This window comes from Zalophus californianus, chromosome 7 (genome assembly GCF_009762305.2).
Source record: "Zalophus californianus isolate mZalCal1 chromosome 7, mZalCal1.pri.v2, whole genome shotgun sequence".
Classification (NCBI taxonomy): domain Eukaryota; kingdom Metazoa; phylum Chordata; class Mammalia; order Carnivora; family Otariidae; genus Zalophus; species Zalophus californianus.
Genome location: NC_045601.1, coordinates 22,556,434 through 22,577,584, shown reverse-complemented (window position 1 = coordinate 22,577,584; position 21,151 = coordinate 22,556,434). Strand labels below are relative to the sequence as shown.

The 21,151-nt window shown below is 40.0% G+C and overlaps 1 protein-coding gene and 1 long non-coding RNA gene across 4 annotated transcripts in view; one reads left to right on the top strand and one right to left on the bottom strand.

Moving 5' to 3' along the window:
• AIG1 (androgen induced 1) overlaps window positions 1–18,188 on the top strand; it is a 247,455-nt gene extending 229,267 nt beyond the window's left edge. For 2 of the 3 annotated variants that reach the window (XM_027602543.2, XM_027602542.2), the window contains 2 exons: window positions 11,536–11,699; window positions 17,519–18,188. In XM_027602543.2, the coding sequence (XP_027458344.1) occupies window positions 11,536–11,699; window positions 17,519–17,546 (192 nt within the window). In that variant the 3' untranslated portion in view covers window positions 17,547–18,188. Of the gene's footprint in view, window positions 1–5,266; window positions 5,286–11,535; window positions 11,700–17,518 lie in introns of those variants that run through there. The other variant, XM_027602544.2, reaches the window with a different exon arrangement.
• Window positions 1–21,043, bottom strand: part of LOC113927021 — a 51,237-nt gene extending 30,194 nt beyond the window's left edge. Inside the window, exon 1 of the long non-coding RNA XR_003521483.1 lies at window positions 19,617–21,043. This is a non-coding gene — a long non-coding RNA (uncharacterized LOC113927021). The remainder of the gene's footprint in view (window positions 1–19,616) is intronic.
• Window positions 21,044–21,151: the final 108 nt, after the last annotated feature.

Below are 21,151 nucleotides of genomic sequence, written 5' to 3'. Positions count from 1 at the left end.
GAAGTTGATCCAAAGTATGGATGGTACAGCTACTAGACAGGACCAGCTCCATAATTTGTGGGGCACAGCGCAAAATAAAAATTTGGAGCCCCTGGTTCAAAAATTATTAAGAATTTTAAGATAGTGAAGCAGAGCATTAAACCAAATGTAGGGCCCTTCTGAGCCCAGGGCCACATGTGACTGCATAAGGTACACACTCATAAAGCTGGCCTCATGTCTAGCTACCTCCCATGTATGTCAATTTGGGCTAGCTCCAATGAGAAAATTGGAAAGACACTGATAAATTGTAAATTATGATTGTACCTTAAAAGATTATCTTGAAGAATACTCTATTAAACCCACAGTAAATGAAGAGTTACATAATTATATCTATAACTTCTAAAATTATCTCTGTAACTGAGCTAGAGGATATTTCAACACTGCTTCAGATGGGATCCCTCCATGTGGTATTTGCCTATGAACTGATGCATTAATTCTCTAGCACCACTGTACACATCACCATAGAGAACTTTTTGAGACCTGTTTCCAGAGCCCTGTTCCCACCTAGGCAGATATCTTTTGTCATATTCCCTGGGGCCCACAGCCATTGCAGTGAGAATCTTGGCAGCCCTCTGCACCATGATCTCCTCAATGGCACGCCTTTGCATCCCTACTGCTGCTTACCACACCTGGCACACAGAAGGGATTCAAGAAGTGTTTGTTGAATAAATGAATGAGTGCACAAACTCCAGAAAACTCCAACAGAATTCTAGATTCTTAAAAATGTCATGAGAACGAATCTCCTTGCAATCAATAGTCAGGAGATGGTCTAAGGGGCCTTTATATTTTCCAAAATTGAGACAATTAGATCTAAAAAGAGGGCCACTTCTAAAGTCAGCATTTTGAAAACCAAAAGTTAAAACTGCCCTTGGGAAGTCCTTCAGAAGCATCAGGTTGGAAGTACCATGCGAGACACACAGAGCTGATGCAATGCACATCCCTTATCTTGCCCCACCCTGGGGCACATGCTCACTGCCTGCCAAGCAGCATAGTGAATTTCAGTAGGCTAAATGCACATATGATGTGACTCTTTCTTAAGAGGTAAGTCAGTGCCTTTTCTGAAGGAAGGGTTTATTACGTTATCCTTGCAGTGGTTTTCTCCCCTCTCAGGAAGCTGTAAAATCTGACTCTTGAGTTTTATAAGAGACTCAATCTTGTGTTAAAACTTCACCAAAACTGATTTATCTTACATTTTGCAACATTTCTATATCTGACACATTTTCCATAACTTTTATAGTCAGTGGGGAAAAAAGGAAAAAATTTACACAGAGATTTCATACTTGGATCACTTTTTGATTCTGAGCACATTAAAAGCTGTCCAGAACCCTGTTACCATCCATCACTTCCTATTCTTCAGAGCTCTGGAGGAGGCCAGCCTATAGGCTGAGAGCCAGACTGCTGAGATGTGTATCCCTGCTTCTCCACTTACTGAACCTCTCAGGGCTTCAGTGTCCTCGCCTGCAAAATGGTAATAATATAACACCTTCCCCAAAGAGTCGCTTATGTAGAACATTTAGTACAGTGCCTGTCATTGAGAATTCAATGACGTTAGCCATTAGCTGTTTTTGCATGAGTCTGTGTCCTATGTGTCTTATGAGCAATAGCCCAGCTGTTGAATAGCCTAGCTCCTTATCTAAATGTGAATAACAAAAGCAATTTTTAAATCCTTTTAAAAAATAAACTAATCTTGGGACGCCTGGGTGGCTCAGTCAGTTAAGTGTCTGCCTTCGGCTCAGGTCATGATCCCAGTGTCCTGGGATCGAGTCCCACATCAGGCTCCTTGCTCAGCGGGGAGCCTGCTTCTCCCTCTGCCTGCAGCTCCCCCTGCTTGTACCCTTGCTCACTCTCTCTCTCACCCACGCTCTCTCTCTCTAACAAATAAATAAAATCTTTAAAAATAATAATAATAAAATAATCTTAAGAATTGGAAGATCATCAGTGATAAGAGATGTAGGTACATGTGTCTCTCCAGGATAAATAAGGGCAACAGCGGCAGAAAAGGGAAAATGATATGTCTTCCTCCCTACATCTCCTCAAGGGCTCCAGTGATCACCACAACTCATGATTTATGGGATGGGATGAAATTTGGCTAGGTGGCATAAGAGCTACTGAGCTTAACAAGGGCAATTTTTCTTTACTATTTGTCATGTGTACCCAGTCAAAATCCAAAAGAGATTTGAATGAGACACATACCACTTGGAATCTGAAAATTTTCTTGCTTCTACTCTATAGTAGGAAAGTCAGTTTTCTAATTTTTCTCAATTCTCAGATAGACTGTGCTACTAGATGTCGTCTAGTCTCTCCTTTTCCCACTTGATCCCTGCCTGCAAGACACTGTACTTCTCTGTCTTCCTTCCTGTCAATAGCTCTTTTTTCTTTTCATTTTTTTGGTCTGCTTCTTAGCCTCATTCTCCTCAAACTACCCCTTAGATCTTGATCTTTTCCAGGTATCTCTCTTGGACCCCTCATGCCTTATACTCTACCTGGGTGATCTCAACTTGTGCTGATGGCTCCAACCACCATCTTTTGGCCAAGGAACCCTATATCTGTATTGCCACATTAGTCCTTTCTCTACAGTCCAAACCCATGTAATTGCCTTCAGGAAACCTCCCCTTGGATCTCTTACAGACACTGCAAACTCAACATGTCCAAACTGAACTCGTCATCCCCTCAAACGGGCTCCCTTATGGCATTCCCTATCTCAGGAAATGGCAGCACTCTCCACCCAGTTAATCAAGCCAGGAATCTATGATTCATCCTTAACTCATCTCAGTTCCCTCACTGCCTAAATCCAATCAATCACCAAGTTCTCTTAATTCTATTTTCTAAATCAGTTTCTTTCAGATTTATTTTACTGTCAGTGAAAGAAACATCTCTTGCATCATGCCAGCATGTATGTGCATGCACACATGCACACACACACACACACACACACACAAAAGTGAAACAAGTTTCACAAAGCAATTTTTATCATCATTTTATGCAAAGTTTTCTGATATCTTCTATTGTGTTTTCTGCTGGCGCTGCTTTTTAAAATGCTAGTAGCCAATGGATTACTGGCAAATGTTTAACAACCAGCTCTTCTGGAGGTGAGGAAGGGGGAGTCTGATGTGTAGCGTTTGAGTCTTTGATGTAAATACACCCACGATGGGTGAATTTAAGCTACCAACCAAAGAGCTTGCAAACATCCCAAAGATGTAACAATCAGCTCTCCTGACCATCTCCAGCATGCCACTGCTTATGACCTACAGTTCGATAGATGCTGGTCTAAATATTTCTTAAATCTACCTACTAATTTTCATTCCCAGTGCTACCATTCCGATCTTAGCTACCACCATTTCTGATATAATTGGTTTCCAGGTCAACTGATCTGTTTCACATTTATTTAAAGCCGTTCAAAGACTGCCTGTTGTCCACAGGAGAATACAGTCTATAATTCTTACCATGGCTTAAAAAAGCCACTTACGGTTTGGCGTTTGCCTGCCCCCCTCATACCCTCTCTCCATTGATCTCAACAAAAATGTTTTCTACTTGAACATCTGGGAGCTCTCCCTTGTTTTCAGGTCTTTGGACATGATATTCCATTTGGCTAGAAAGTTCTTGCCTCCCATCTCTGTTCAGCTAACTCTTACTTGTCCTTCCTATCACAGCTTAAATGCTACTTATTCATTCTTTCATTCATTCTCCTACTATGTGGCAGATAAACTAAATGCTGGTGATATCATGAGAAGTAAAAATAGGGGCGTCTGGGTGGCTCATGAGCATCTGGCTCTTGATTTTGGTTCAGGTCACAGTCTCAGGGTTGTGAAATCAAGCCCCACGTCAGGCTCCACACTGAGCATGGAGCCTGCTTAAGATTCTCTCTCTCCGGGGCACCTGGGTGGCTCAGTCGTTAAGTGCCTGCCTTCGGCTCAGGTCATGATCCCAGGGTCCTGGGTTTGAGCCCCACATGGGGCTCCCTGCTCGGCAAGAAGCCTGCTTCTTCCTCTCCCACTCCCCCTGCTTGTGTTCCCTCTCTCGCTGTGTCTCTGTCAAATAAGTAAAATCTTAAAAAAAAAAAAAAAAAGATTCTCTCTCTCCTTCTGCCCCTCCTTTCCTCCCTCTCTAAAACGTAAAAATAAAAATAAAAGAAGGAAGTAAAAACAGCCCCTCACCTCACAGAATTTAGATGCTCTAGTACTCTAGATGAGAAGAAAACATATTCAACTAAAGATATTATTCAAATTTAAGTGCTAATAAAAGGAGAGCTTAAAAAATAGATTCATGGCTCTATGAGAACTTATAAAATCTGACCTAACTTATAACTGGTAAGTTATAATAGTTGAGCTAAGATATAAAGGAGAAATATAATCTAATGAGTCTAAAGGATGGGGAACTAACAGCATAGGCAGAAAGAGGAACATGTAAAAATCTCACATGGCAGGAAGGAATGTGGTAAAATCAAGGAACCAAATGTCTTGTTACAAGCCAGTGTAACAAGAGCCAGATATGAGGGGCACCTGAGTGGTTCAGTCGTTAAGCATCTACCTTTGGCTCAAGTCGTGATCCCAGGGTTCTGGGATCAAGCCCCGCACACAGGAGCCCTATTCTCCCTCTCCAACTCCCCCTGCTTGTGTTCCCTCTCTCACTGTGTCTCTCTCTGTCAAAAATAAATAAATAAAATCTTAAAAAAAAAAAAAAGCAAGAGCCAGGTATGAGAGGGAGTATGAAACAGATAGAAGCCACTCTATGAGGAACACTCTAGACTTTGTTAAAAATGTGGGTCTTTGGGGCACCTGGGTGGCTCAGTCGGTTAAGCATGCAGACTCTTGATCTCAGCTCAGATCTTGATCTCAGGGTCGTGATCTCAGGGTCACTTAAAAAAAAATTAGGTCTTTAACAAAGAAGGAATGAGAGGCCATTGACATGTTTGAAGCAGGGATATAATGTGTTTAGATTTCTGATTCAAAAAAATTACTCTGGCAGTTGTAAGGATGAATCAGGAGACAATAGTAGATGTGGAGACAACTAGAAACTATTACAGTACTCCAAACAGAGATGATGATAACACAAATTAAGATGCTGCTGATGGAGATGGGGGGGGAATCAACATATTGGAGAGATGTGTGAGATAAACTTGACAGGACAGGATAATGGATTGAATATATGTGATGCAAGAGAGAGGAGTCGCAAAGATGACTCCCAGATTTGAGCTGCAAAACTGAATGACTGGTAATACCATTCACAGAGAGAAGGAATACCAGAGGAGGACCAGGTTTGAGGGAGAAGAGCATGACTTTGGCTGTAGATACGTGGATTTTGAGGTATGTTTAAGGTGTTTTAAGGACTGTTTGATAAACTTCTCTGAAACAGAGGACAGGTCTGGACTAGGGCATGGATGTATGAAATATCGATGTATAGGTTATAGCCATGAACCAGTGAGCATAAATGAGCTCATTACCTGAGAATGCACAATATGAGAAGAAGGCTTAAAAACCAAACCCTAAAGAAATCCAACATTTAATGGTGGGTAGTGCAGGGTGAACTTAAAAAGAGAACCAAGAAGAGTGGCCAAAGAGGTAGGAGGAAAACCAGGAGAAATTGACCTCAAAGAGCTGCTTTGTTTTGGTGAAGTATCAAGACAAGAAGCCAGACTGTTGTGGGAGGAATCACTGCAAAGTATAGATACATAGTCAATATAGTGTATGGATACACTGTGTCAAGGGACGCCTGGGTGGCTCAGTCAGTTAAGCACCTGCCTTCAGCTCAGGTCATGATCCCAGGGTCCTGGGATCGAGTCCCACATTGGGCCCCTTGCTCAGCGGGAAGCCTGCTTCTCTCTCTGCCTGCAGCTCCCCCTGCTTGTGCTCTTTCTCTCTCTCTCTCTCTGACAAATAAATAAATAAAATCTTTTTAAAAAAAAGATATCTATGTCACATAGCATTAGATAGGAGGCATTAGTAAATGTCATTTTTTAAATTGCACATTCAAGTGAATTAAAATGGAGATATATTTAACAAAATAGACAATCCCAGAAGTCTCATGACACTAGAACATCTGCATATTTTTGTGTGTTCACACGTGCACACACACACACAATTATTAATTTTTTAGGCTAAAATTAAAATTGGTGTCATTACCTTAAGAATAAGCCATTTGGCCACTAAGACAGGAAGGCTTTAGAACAAGATAGAAATGGTAATCAACCAAGAACTGGGAATTCTCCACAGATAGATGAGCAAAGCCATGAGTCATTTTTGTGCAGGAAATTGAGCCCTGATTGTATCAAGGAAACAAATGGCGAAAGCACAACTTGTTAGGACAAGTGAGTGCATCATTCACACCAATCCAGTGAAACCCACATAACAGGACTTCTATATCTGGGATGTAGTCAAGAAAACTTTTTTAAAAAGAAAAACTTCACTCTATTTTGGAGACTATATTAAATTCCTCATTTCGGGAAGCAAGTCCATGCAGCAGAAATCAGTTGTTCATTGCTTTCCCAGGTTTGCTATTTTTTTAGGCAAGTTCTTTAGTCCAGTCTCAGCTCCGTTATCTATGAAATGTGGATAATTATGCCTCACAGGGTGGTTGAATAAGGTGAAGGGGATTACATATGCTAGGAAAGCACCATACTCAGAATAGCTATCCACCTCCCTCCCTTGAGAATTTTACATTTCCACTGTTTTATTGGAACACAACCACACTCTTTTGTCTACATATTATCTACAGCTACTTTTGCACTAAATGGCAAAGTTGACAGTTGTGACAGAGATCGTATGGCCTACAAAACTGAGAATATTTACTCTCTGGTTCTCTACAGAAAAGGGCATAGGGATTGGAGAAGAGGGTGGAGTTGAGAATTTTTTTTTTTATTTTTTTAAGTTATTGGCAAAGTGCCTGTCACATAGTAAAGGCTTAATAAACAGATGCTATTGTTTTTGTTGTTGTTGTTTTGTTTGTTTGTTTTTATAAAGATTTATTTATTTATTTGAGAGAGCGAGAATGAGAGTACATGAGAGGGGGTTGGGTTAGAGGGAGAAGCAGGGTCCTTGCTGAGCAGGGAGCCCGATGCGGGACTCGATCCCTGGACTCCAGGATCATGACCTGAGCCGAAGGCAGTCGCTTAACCAACTGAGCCACCCAGGCGCCCGATGCTATTGTTTTTGATATTTCTTTATTGAGTTATTAGTTCAACAAACAATTATTGAGCACAACCTGTGTGCCAGACACTGCTCCAAGGGCCACAGAATCTAGCTATGAACCCAATAGGTAAAAAAAAAAAAAATGCCTGTGCTTGTTGGACACACAATAAACAGATTAGTAAAAAATAAATACACTATATTAACTGGCTGGGGAGAAAAAATAAAGGGATGGAGAAGAGGAATTTTCAGAATAAAGGTTGCAACTTTTAGATGCAGTGGCCTGGGAAGATCTAATTGAGACAGTGTCATTTAAGCAAAATCCCGAAGGACACAAGGGAGCGCTGGGAATATTGTAGGGGAGATGGGGGTAAGGAGAAATGTTCCAGGCACGGAAACAAATATAGAGTGTTCAGTGTTCTTAAGGAAGGTCAAAGAGTCAATGTGGCTGGAGTGAATGAGCAAGAGGGAGAAGAGGAGAAGAAAAGTAAGAAAAGTGCCCAGCAAGCCTAGGTAGGGCCTTGAAGAACCACCGGGGGTCTCTGGCTCTTACCCTAACCAGAGGAGAAGCAAGAGTTTTGAACAAAATAGTGGCACGACCTGATTTCCATTTAATCCGGATCAGTCTGGCCACTCTAATGAGAATAGCCTGTTGATAAGACTATAGCAAATGTAAAAGCAAAGCCACAGGAAACTCTTGCAGGGGTTCCAGTGAGAGGTGATGATGGTTTGAACCCAGAGAGTAGTGGTGGCAGTGGTGACAAATAGATGTCTTAGGTATATCTGGAAAATAGAGCCAATGGGATCTAAGCATGGGTTGAGTGTGAGTTGTGAGTAAAGGAAAGTCAAAATGACACCACATTTTCTGCCCCAAGCTACTGCTGCAGTAACATAGCGATCACTGGTGTGAGAAGGGAAAGATGTGGAGATGCATGTCCGCTGTTAGATGGGAGGAGAGGGGAGAGTCATGCAGGAATTAGGATGCAAGGATGATGATGACATCATGGAAGTGTCAGGTTGGAGATGCATCCTCCCATGGGAGACATGCAGTGGGCACCAGGGTATAGAACTTTGGAGATCAGAAAGAGGTCAAGACTGGAGATATAAATTTAGGAGCCATCTGTAGATAGATGGGATGTGGTTGTGGTTGTTATATCTATTCAGTAGTATGAGATGGTTGCATACAAACCAACAGTGCATCACAAACAATGCCAGAGGAGTACAGGCTTGCATTAGAGACCTTACCAAAAGGTCTCTACCAGAAAGAAGTAGAAAGCCAGGAACAGGTAGAAAAAAATATAACTAGCATTCATAATTTGAATGGCTCCTAATTTGCCTAATTGAGGAAACAGTTTTACAGTGAGTCAGATTATAATTTTGTAAGTTGATTTGCAAAATCAGTTATAGCTTTATGGTATTACATTTTGGAGATATTGCCTATTATCTCAATGGAAATTAATAAGCCACTTGATGAGCACACAGTACTCCTTACACTAGTGAAGAAAAGATTAGGAAGATAAAACTGCCTCTAATTTATGGACAAACAGAATATGATGCATCAGAACCCCACAGGGTAGTGCTAACAATTTAATTTCTGCTGATTCTCACAAATCCTTCAGCCTTTTTAAGAAAGAAAAATCTCAACTAGCTCTGCTTCCTCTTTTGGTAAAAAGCTCTTAGTTTGAACAGTTATTCAAGCTGACCCAGATGGACCTAATGAGCATCTCTTCACACTAAGACAGCATTTTCCACCTTTCTTTCATTACTGAGCCCTCCACCAAGGAAACTTTTTAGGTAATTTTTTCCTAACCTCCAACCCATAAAAATGTTTTATTGTGGTAAGATATACATAACATATTTATCATTTTAACCCTTTATAAGTGTACAACTCAGTGTCATGAAATACATTCACAGTGTTATATAACCATCACCACTATCTTTATCCAAAACATTTTCCTTATCCCCAACATAAACTCTGTACTCATTATACCTTAACTCCTTATTCCCCACTCCCGCCAGCCCCTGGTAACTTTTATTAGACTTTCCATCTCTATGAATTTGCCTATTCTAGTATCTCATATAGGTGGAATCATACAATATTTGTCTTTCTGTGTCTGGCTTATTTCACTTAGTACAATGTTTTCAATCCATCCATGTTGCAGCAGGTATCAAAATTTCATTCCTCTTCATGGCTGAATCATATTCCATTGTATGAATCAACCAATTTTGTGTATCCATTAATCCTAGATGGACATTTGGGTTGTTTCCACCTTTTGGGTTGTTGTGAATAATGCTGCTATGAACATCTGTATACAAATATCTGTTTGTGTTCCTGCCTTCAATTCTTTTGGCTGTATACCTAGGCATGAAATTGCTGGGGCCCATGAAATTTTAAGAACACAGATAAACTGTGTATCTGCTTTATGTTCTTTGTATATATGCCTCTGTGCTTTACACGTAAGAAGAGTAAGATTTCTTCAGAAATCTTCAGAACCAATTTTCACCTCCTTGAGCAGAAGTGATACCACCCTCACTGAGACTGCAAGCTCTAAGGGAAAGATGCCCAGGTTTCCTGCCTTGATGAGGTAAATATGTAGGTGACAGATGTGTAGAAAAAACTGCGTAACAAAAATTGAAGCCGTGGATTACCAGGAAGATGACCCCAAAACACATAAGTATAAAAAGTAATCTTTGTTCCTTAATGTTATTTGTATTTTCATTAGTCTTCAACATTGACAAGAGTTGATAAAGTGATGAGCCCAAGAATGTTTTGGAAAATTGCTCTTAGAAGTTGTGTCAGGACCAATCAATGAAGCAAATATTCTAATTAAACTTTGGAAAACAGTGGAGATTAATGATGTTGTATCCCCACTGAGCCTAAAATATCTCCTGAACACAAATAGAACAATTACAAGCAAGTATTTTTTTATTTAAATTCAATTAGCCAACATATAGTACATCATTAGTTTCTGATGTAGAGTTCAATGATTCATCAGTTGTGTATAACACCCAATGCTCATCACATCACATGCTTTCCCTAATGCCCATCACCCAGTTACCCCATCCACCACCCACTTCCCCTTCCACAACCCTGAGTTTGTTTCCCAGAGTCAAGAGTCCCTCATGGTTTGTCTCCCTCTCTGATTTCTTCCCATTCACTTTTCTTTCCCTTCCCCTATGATCCTCTGTGCTATTTCTTATAGTCCACATGAGTGAAACCACATGATAATTATCTTTCTCTGATTGACTTATTTCGTTCAGCATAACACCCTCCAGTTCCATCCACATCGATGTAAATGGTAAGTATTCATCCTTTCTGGAGGCTGAGTAATATTCCATTATATGTGTGAAATAGAGAAAAAAAGAAAAGAGACAAATACAGGATCCAAAGATCTAGGTGGTGGGAAGCCAGGTATTGGTGAGGTTACAGGATGGCTCCATCAGCAGGTACACACTGCAGTCTACACTGAGTACACTGCTGAGTACACACTGTTATCCAATTGGAAGGCAGTATGGCAAGAAGCCTGGCACATACTCACCTAGATTTAATTACAGTGTGCTTGCCTGATGCTATATTGTTTCCGTATGTAAGCAAGAAATGAAGATTGTATAACAGTATTGAGAAAAACAACAGATTCAAATACCTGATCAGAACCCATCAAGTGTCATGAAAAACAAGGAGAAGCCAAAGAACTGCCAGATTGGAGGAGACTAAGAAGATGTGACCACCGGGGACACTGTTGGATCCTGAACCAGAAAAGGGGTATTAATGAGGAAACGGAAATTCTGAATAAAGTCTGCAGTCCAGTTAGTAGTGTTGGACCAATGTCAGTGGCACCTTACTAATTGTAATTGTACTGTGATTGTTAAAGATGTTAACATTCAGGGATGCTGAGGTGAAGGGCTTACCGGAACTCTGTACCACATGTGCAACTCTTCTGTGAGTCTAAAATTATTTTAGAATAAAAAGTAAAAGAAAACAGGGGCTCCTGGGTGGCTCAGTCTGTTAAGTGTCCCACTTTTAATTTCCACTCAGGTCATGATCTCAAGGTCGTGAGATCGAGCCCCACATGGGGCTTTGTGCTCTCTGTGGAGTCTGCTTGAGATTTTCTCCCTCTGCCCCTCCCCCCTGCACCTGTGTGTGCACACATTCTCTCTCTCAGATAAATAACTAAATCTTAAAGAAAGTAAAAGAAAACAAACAAACAACAACAACAAAGTTTCTGATAGCTCCTGGGTGTTGGAAGCAAACTTGTGACTGACATTGCTGCAGAACGGTTGGAATGGGGGGGTGTCTATATTCACAGTAGGAGGAGCTTTGAAATCTGACATGAGAAGAACTCCTGTCTTTGTCTCCTTTCCAATTCTATTGCAGGGTATGTTGGGTGCATCATGTAACTGGGATGTGGGTGTACCCTTTCCTGGAACACATTGGCTCAGGAGCCAGAATCGTCTTCTTTGGGTCTACAACCATCTTAATGAACTTCTTGTACCTGCTGGGAGAAGTTCTGAACAGCTATATCTGGGATACACAGAGAAGTAAGTATTGTTTAGGGGAGCATAAAACAGGAGAATTGCTGTTTAGAAGAGTGTGTGCAGAGCCCGAAGGAAAATTCCATCATAGCATAGGGTCACTTAGGAAGAGTTTCATTTTTGTAACTACCCAGTGTTAATTTGAGGGCTGCTGGCATTACCTGAAAGGTTCATTCCTCACTTTATCTGACTAGCTAGTAAAACATCCAAATCTAAGGGGAAAGAAGCATGTCTATAAAATTTGATAGGGAGAAATGTAGTGTTAACAACAACAACAACAAAATTTAGGAAGTTCACTCTAATCAGCAAAATACTGCCTTAGCTAAAGGGACCCCCCCCTAATAAATAGATAAATTATTAAATGTAACCAAACAGTCCCATCAAAAACCACCCAGACCTCCACTTCTTACATCGTCCTTTGTGTGAGTGCAGTAGCTTCAGAGAGGTCTCCACACTTTTCTGCTAGAACTCCCAAGCCGCGCGGAATGCCTGTAGCCACTGTGATTCACCAGTGACTGTCATATTCAAGGACTGAAGGTGGCAAAGAGACATGGGCAGTAAAGGGGGATACTTCATTGCTGCCAAACTCTCTTAACCTATGATTTGATTTCTCTTTTGTCTCCATTTATGGCAGAGCCTCCATCTTGGCAAGGCCCATAATCTTACCCAAGCTGTGCATACCCTATCCAAATTGTATGTCAGATAGCAGAAAAATGGGAAGGTGGAAAAAACAACAGCACAGTATATAGCCATTTGAGTCCTGCATGAAAGTATATCCAAAGGCAAGATGGTCCGGGAATTTTAGAGAGCTCTGGGCATCGCCAATATAATCACGACATTCTAGACGTCACCCGTAAATGATCTCTGTTCCACAAACATGGAACGCCCTGCTTTGTGTCAGACACAGTGCCAGGAACTTGATCTAATTAGACAAATAAAACACAGTCATTGCAAGGTTCCTGGATTGGACTTTTTTGTGAGTGGATCTTCTAAGATTGTGTGTGCTGAGGTGTTGGCCCATGGTAAATGGCCCGGAGGAATTTGAGGATTTCTTTTCTCAGCAGCTGACTTGATTCTAATAAGTGGTCTACTAGAAAAAGTCTCAAAAGTTTCTATTCAGTTCAGGCCACAACTTGGAAAACCAGAAATTAATCTTTTAATAGTTCTTTCTCTGTCCAATGGGAATAGGAACCTTTATTAGTTAACTCATTATTTAGCTAACTTACAAAAATATCTTAAGAGCAAAATGTAAACTTTTCTCAGCTTCTTGGGGGAAAGGCCATATTTAAATTTAGGCTAATATGTTTAATATTTGTTATTCAGGAAGTATTTATGACTCTTCCCCTTGATTAGCTTGATTCCAATGGTCATTTGGCCATTGTTCTACTACTTCAAAGAGAAGATGGCCTGAAAACCAAGAGAGAGAAAAATCCAGTGTGGATTCATAGAATACTGCTCTTTAGCAGCTTTGAGTGAAAAGTTAAAATGAATACTGAAACTAAGCGTTTTTTAAATGATCTGTTCAATTTAATTTGTGCCATTCTCTTACATAAGGTTGACTAACATTTCATAACGCATTTTAGGTATGGAGATTAATTTTATCTATATGGGACCATCTAGTTAATTTCACAGAAGCAGATGTTTTATGTCAAGTAGGCACATTTTGCTTTTCATTTATGAGAAGGATTGCAAACTGATGGCCTCCTCCAAATTTGACCTGCCAAGTGGCTTGTTAGACCTACATAGTGGGATTTTTTGTTTTTGAAACAATATTTAAAAATTGGGAGATTACACAAACGGGCCAGATTCATCAGCTTATCAAATACTTTAGGATCTAGCAATCCCGAGCTCACTATTCTCTTCTGGCAACAATGGATTGGAACTGAGAATCAGTTGCCCCCTTGAGATGACTCCCTAAGTGTTCCTAGTTCTTACCTGGTCACTTTGCTCCATCACATTAGCTGCCTGCTTCTGTAGGGAGTTAAATTTGAAACTACTGGTTAAAAGCAGTTTGTACCATGTATGTGTGTGTGTGTGTGTGTGTGCACAGTGAATTGAATACAATCAAGTACAGTATTACAATCCTGAGTACATTTACTACACCCTAAACAAAATCCCCCAAGAAGCAGGGATACCACACTGAGCACCCTTCCTTCTATCCAAAATGATTTTTAATGGCCCCACTTCCTCCACTTGGTTAGGTTATACTGACTTCAACTTTGAGATAAAATCACATTATTATAGAATCTTAGAATTGAAAAGGATATTAGAAACCATCTAAGCTGGCCCTTTCTTTTTACGAAGCAGCAGCTGAGCGAGGAAATCCTAGGTGGCCTACCAAAATGGTGGTTGCAGAGCCAACACCTTCTGCGTAATGTTCAATCCAGTGTTACTTCTAGTGAGCCATCAGTTTGTCACCACTGAAAACCCAGGCACATGAGAGGTTAGAAACTTCACTAAGATCCATGGACCTAGTTTATAAGATAACAAAATAGACCAACCTGATATGAACTCTGAACAAAAAGCCCTTAAAATAAGGTAAATTAGTAGTTAGGCATTTGCTCTTTTTAAAGGAAAATAACTCAAGGTGGCTTTGTGACTGTTGTATTGGTTTGCTAGGGCTCCTACAGCAAAATACCACAGCCTGGGGGGCTTAAACAATCAAAATGTAATGTCTCATGGTTCTGGAGGCCAGAAGACCAGGATTAAGGTATTGGCAGGATTGGTTCCTGAGGACTGTGAGGGAAGGATCTGTTCCAGGCCTCTCTCCTTGGCTGGTAGATGGCTGTCTTCATGTTCACATGGCATTTGTCCCTATTTGTGAGGCTGTCTCCAAAAGTCCCCTTTTTTAAAGACAACAGTCATATTTGATTAAGGTCCACCCTGATAACTTCGTTTTAACTTGGTAAAGACCCTATCTCCAAATATAATCACATTCTGAGGAGAGACACAGTTCCACCCATAACACTCTGCTTCACTCATGTCCTTCATTCATGCAAAATACAAGCCCAACAGCCCCAAAAGTCTTTCCAACATCAACTCTTAGATCCAAAATCTCATCTTAAATATCATCTAAATCAGGTATGGTTAAGACTTGGGGGATGATGCATCTTGAAACACAATCGCTTTCCAATTGTGAACCTGTGAAGCCATACAGAAGGTTATCTGCTTCCAAAACACAATGGTGGGACAGGCATAGAATACACATATCCTTTCCAAAAAGGAGAAATCACAGGGTTTGAAAAGGGGGCCACAGTTCTCAACCATGTCTGAAACATAGCAGGGCAAATTCTATTAGATTTAAAGGCTTGAGAATGATCCTCTTTCGCTAAATGCTCCATCCTCAGGGCTCACCAGAAGGTGGGTGTGGCCCTGAGCCTGGGTGGCAGCCTTACCCCTGGAGGAAGGTAGCCCCTGAACCACCTTAGGAGTCATTCTTTCTTCATTTCATGCTGTCTCTGTCCCTTTCAGGCCAGGCTAGCAGTGTTTCTGCTGGTACTAAATTCTCAAAAACCTTATTGGCTTCCCATGCAATTCACAGGGGCCCAAATCATCATACAAGAAGGTCCCCCACAGATCTTTTCTGGTTTCTGCTGAAATGGTTAATTGGATCCATGAATGACATGCCTAATCTCTTTAGCACACAGTTGTCCAGCCACACCCTTGGCCTTCTCTCACATTCTGTGGTTCTGAAGTTAGGACTTCAACACATGAATTTGGGGGCACAGTGCAGGGGGGCACACAATTCAACCTATAACTGCCGAAATATTTCTGCACTTAATCTAAGAATTTATTCCAATTCCATTGTGTCTAACTGGGGTGACCAATCTTATTACAGTAAAACTTTATACGACCAGAAATGAAAGTGTCCAAAAGTGAAAGGTTGGGGTGAGGACAGGGAAAGCAAGCAAAAGAGAAAGGAGTTTGGAGCCAAGCCTATATGACAGAAACCTTCTCCCCCAGCTGCCCATCCAGTTCATGTCCCACACAGGCCTACTCAGGCCTTCAGTGTTCCAGTGCTGCCCTCTGGTTGAGCCTTTCTCCCTGCCTGGGGGAATCACATGTGACTAACTCTCTCAGGATCAATCAACTCTTCCTCTATGTTCCCAAAAGCACATCCTGCCTCAGCTTTGTGACAGGTTTCTTTCTTCTATGTGTGGAAATTATACCTCTGGTTCTTCCAAATATTATTTACAGCTGTCTAATTTTTTCCCTCTTCCTCAAAGCTGCCAAACTAAAGTAGGTGGGGAGCCATTTTTCCTGTCTGGGTCAATGAACACCCCCTGTTCTCCACCCCCTCTTTTGAAGATTCCACTATTGCTGCCAAGTCAACCCATCTGCAGGAGAACACTTAGGAGGAAACAGACTTTAAAGAAAAGCAAGCAGTTATGAGTTCCTGAGGGCTTCTCCACAGGAGAGGGAACATGGGACAAAGTTGGGTCCCAAGTCATGTGTGCTGTTTGAACAGAATCCTTGTTGTGTTTTTCCGCCTTTGCCTTGGTTACCAACAACTAAGGCATCTCCTGGCCTTCTCCCCCTTAACCCTACCCCTCCTCCCTTCAGATGTCCTTAATCCTCAATCTGAAGTTTTCCTTAATATGATTTCTGAGAAGTACTTTGGAAAAAGTGTTACAGATCTCTGCCAGTTCCTTAGTCATGAAAACCAAACGTGAAAGAATGTCTAAGGATACCTGTTCGAAGCATGTTAGCTGCATTCCACCACTACTACCCGGATCCCACAGAACAGATACTGGGAGTTGGGACCTGGGGGAAAGGGGAGTCCTTCTTAATATAAGCCCTATGGTGATGACCTTCTGGGATTAGGCTTTAAATTTTTTTTTTATATTGTGAAGTTCCATATTTTATTTTGCTTTCCCACTAGCGTAGCCTTCTGAGGCTTTCTTTGTTAACTGATTTAGTAAAGATTAATTGAGCTCCAGCTATGAGTCAACACTGTGTTGGGCGCTAAGGATATTATCAGGAACAAACCAGTTAAGGAGTCTGCCTTCAGAGAGCTTATAACTTGAATACCAACAAAACCTGCAAAGCAATATTTGGGGTTCTTTTGTTCCAGCAAAAGTCTCTGAGAATTTGGTTTCAGAGGATGAGTATTTAGCAAGAAGCAAAAGAAAGAAGTGGGAAGCATTTACCAGATTTAACTTTAATTCATGAGAATGACTTCAACATTTTCATCTCCAGGAAAATGAAACATCATTAACTATTCACGCCAGACAACAGGCAAAGCTCTTACTGGTCCAGTACATATGAGTCTCTCAGGAGGTAAAACATAGTTCTACCAGGACTGGGTTGAATAGAAGGAGAATTTGAGTTTAAGAACACAAAGGTATGGAAATAAATCGTTCTTGTACCTAATAAGCTCTCTACGAGTTTAAAAAAAAATTCTTGACTTTTGAAAATCCAGAGTCCTTGCCTTGAGAAGAAACACGACTAAAATAAAAATAAATGAGGTCTGTTTGAGACTCATTGGCGGCACACCTCCTGTTGCTCGAAGCTGGTTACAAAGTGGTCTGGTTAGGGTTTCTGTACAAACTCAGTGAGTCAAGAACTAACTTGCACCCATCACTCCCAGAAGTTGTAAGACCTGGGTGTGTCCTGATTTGGGGGGAAAGGGTAGAGACAGAGGTCACTGAGGAAGTTTCTGGAGAAAATGGTAAAAGATTTTCCTTCTAAGCTAGGAGGAAAGAGGTGGGTGCAGGAGAGTAGAAGGGGAGAGATATGGGAACAGGAGAGAGTTTTTTTGAGCAACCTTGGCAAACCTGCTCACAGTTTAATCTGATGTTAAAGTACTTTGCCTGAATTTCTAGGTATGGAAGAAGAGAAAGAGAAGCCTAAATTGGAATGAGATCTAAGTCTAAATGAAAGAGTTGGATTGAGCCATCACTGAAGACTGGTTACCCCCTGGGCATTGGCAGTGCAGGAGAGGAAGCATCCAAGAAAGCAGTGGAATTCACCTCGGCACCTTTATAGAGAAACATATATAAGGATAGAATACAGTTATATCCCAAATAACTTGCCCTCATTATGTTTTAAAGAATTCTTTCCAAATTCATTATTGATAATAACATCTTTTTTTTCCTCTTCTAGTTTTTAAAACTAAAGTTGGTCATTGGATTTCAATTTTTGCCATTGTAATTCCATTTAATTGAGGAAGAATAAAACTCTATTGTGTTTCTTGTTAAGAAATATGTGAAAGTCAAAGGGGCAGATGTAGAGCAAGGCATTCGAGTATTGAGTCCTGCAGGTGTCTGAGAAAATGAGCCCAGGCCACAGGGCAAGTCTGAAGGAAATGTGATGGATTGTTCCCTATTGCAATAATGTCACAGTTGCCTCAAACAGGCAATGTTAGTAATAATTACATCAATTTAGTCAAAACCCTGAGTGTATTTGGATCTCATGATTTAATCTTGTGAAACTTTTCCTATATGCAAACTGAAACTTTAATAAAGACCAAACAACCCCAATGTGATAACTGCATGGCATATTAAACATTGGTGTCTCCTTTCTTACTTTCTTTCTATTACCCATTGAAAATGGGTTTACTGAATCTAGTTCTTAATTATTTTCTGATTTTTAAAAACATGTATCTTTTTGATAAATCTAAAAAGAATATTTTTTAAAAAGCTAATTTACAAAATCTCTGACCATAATTATTTTTAAATAAGACTAATGCGGAACATGTAGTAGAGAATACATAAAAATAAATCTTAGAAAAATGCAGGGATAAATTAATTAACTAATTAATTAACTTAAAAAAGAAAAATGTAGTGACGCCTGGGTGGCTCAGTCGTTAAGCATCTGCCTTCGGCTCAGGTCATGATCCCAGGGTCCTGGGATCGAGCCCCGCATCCGGCTCCCTGCTCGGCGGGAAGCCTGCTTCTCCCTCTCCCACTCCCCCTGCTTGTGTTCCTTCTCTCACTGTGTCTCTCTCTGTCAAACAAATAAATAAAATCTTTAAAAATAAATAAATAAATAAATAAATAAATAAATAAAAATGTAGGGGAAAAAATAATCAAAATGAAAGCAGAGATTAAATAAGACAGCAGGAAAATAACAGTGGAATTGATATATAAGTAAATTGATTAATAAACACAGTATCTCATCTATACAAAGAGCATTAAAATATGCAAACGAGAGAGAGAAACAAATACTTGGCAATATAAGCATAGATATGAAACAAATTATTTTAATTATAAAAATAAACTTTATATCTCTATGGCAACAAATTCTTAGAATCCAATGAAATGTGCAATTTTCAAGTAAATGGATTCAGTAAGAATTGGAAAGCTGTAATAGACTGATACTCATGGAAGACTTTTTTTTAATGTTCAAATAACTATCTCCAAAAAAGGAGTTGGGTCCAGAGTGTTTTATGAGCAAGTCTTTGAAAACGTTCAAGTAACAACTCTCATGTTATTTAAACTGTTCCAAGATTACAGAATGATGAAACACTTGCCAAATTATTTATCAAAGTTAATATAACCCTCAAAACAAAGCCAACATAGCAAAAAAAAATTTCATTTGCTTTAACTAAGGTATTAACAACGTAAATCCAATACTATATAAATAATTTTTCAAAACTGAATAAGGTTTATTCTAAAAATTGAAGGATAGCTAAATCCTAGGATTTTTATTCAAAAACATCGTCTCAATACAATCATCCCTGCTTATCTGCAGAGGACGCTTTCCAGGATCCTCAGTGGCTGCCTGAAACCCCAGACAGTATGGGACCATATATATACTATATTTTTCCTATACATATATGCCTATGAGAAAGTTTAATTTATAAATTAGGCACAAGAGATTAATAGCAACAATAATAAAATGAAAAATTCTAACAATATACTGTAATAAAAGTTCTGTGAATGTGGTCTCTCTCAAAATATCTTATTGTACTGTACTCACCCTTCTCATGATGGATGATGTGAGATGATAAAATGCCTACGGATGCCATGAAGTGAGGCGAAGGACACAGTCTCTACGATACAGCGTTGGAATACCATTGACCTTCTGACGCTGTGTCAGAAGGAGGATCATCTGCTTCCGGACCGCAGTTGACTGCGGTCAACTGAAACCACGGAAAGTGAGACTATGAATAGTAAACACTCAGATAAGGTGGGGACTGCTGTAATGCACAAAAGAAAAAAATCATATGACTCCATTGTTGTTCCAAAGCATCTGAAAAATTTTAACAGTTATTTCTAATAATAACATTAATAATATAAAAATACCCCATATCATGAGAAGGAATAGTCATCTCAAACACCAAAGGCATTCCCTTTTAAGGTAAGAAATAAGATATAGATGCCCATGACACTGTTACTATTATTTTTCTGAGGTCTTTGAGAATGTTAGGTCTAGCCTCAAATAAGTTATATTTTGACCTGGAGTGGAAAAGTCTTATGTTAAAAAAAAAGTGGTATGTAACTACAGAATTGATATTGGAAAAGAAAAGTGAATGCTTTAAGAAAAAACAAAAACAGAGCAAAGCCACCATTTAAAAGGAAACCATTTCTCCACATGACTCTCAGGAAAGTAAACCTGAAGGAGTGCAATTTTTTTTAGGACTTCCTGGGACAATTCTTCTGCAACCTTGTGACCATCCCTCTCCTCTAGCAAATAACACTCTCCGATCTAAGCCACCAAAGTGAGAGCCAAAGAAGTTGATGCCAGGGGTCTTTAGATATAAAGCTGGTTCCTCTTATGTCCATTGCAGCAATCTGGATTTCTTCATCACTGCTCTATTTGAAATACAATTATGTGATCAGATTTGGGGTTTGGTTTGGTTTTCTCATGATGGATCATTTTTGCTTTAGGAACTCCAGCCCCACAACCCCAGCCCCACATCCTACAGGATGCCCAGGGCTACCCACCTAATGCACCCACTGACCCATTACGGAAACTCTGCTTGCCCTGGAGCAGAATCCATCGCAATGAGTCTACCAACTGACTGCCCTATAATCACCGAGTGATGAGGAATAAGTTACCAGCAGTTTCTCCTTTTGGCTAGCAAGCCCCCACTTTCTCCCATCAGTTCTCAGGAGGATGTTCATGCTTTACCCTCTTCTCTGTGTATGTATGTAAAGAGAAATCTACCATGCACAATCTCGGGGGGGAATGTGCTTCCAGCTCCACTTCTGGAACATGAAAATTAATAATTAAATAATGCAAATTAATAAAAAGAAATTGTACCAAAGAAGCAGAACAATGAAAATCTTCTCAACTTATTTTGCTGAATATACCCCTCAAAATAAACCCAAAAGAGCACCAAACTTCACTTATCATAGATAAAATACCAGCACTATAAATCTAATACAATAATAAAATAATTTTACATGATCATATAATGTGTATTTTTCTCTTGATGGACTTTTTGAAAAGACAAATAAAATAGAAATATATACTAAATTCTGGAAAAGAAAATTCCATTCTTAAAGATG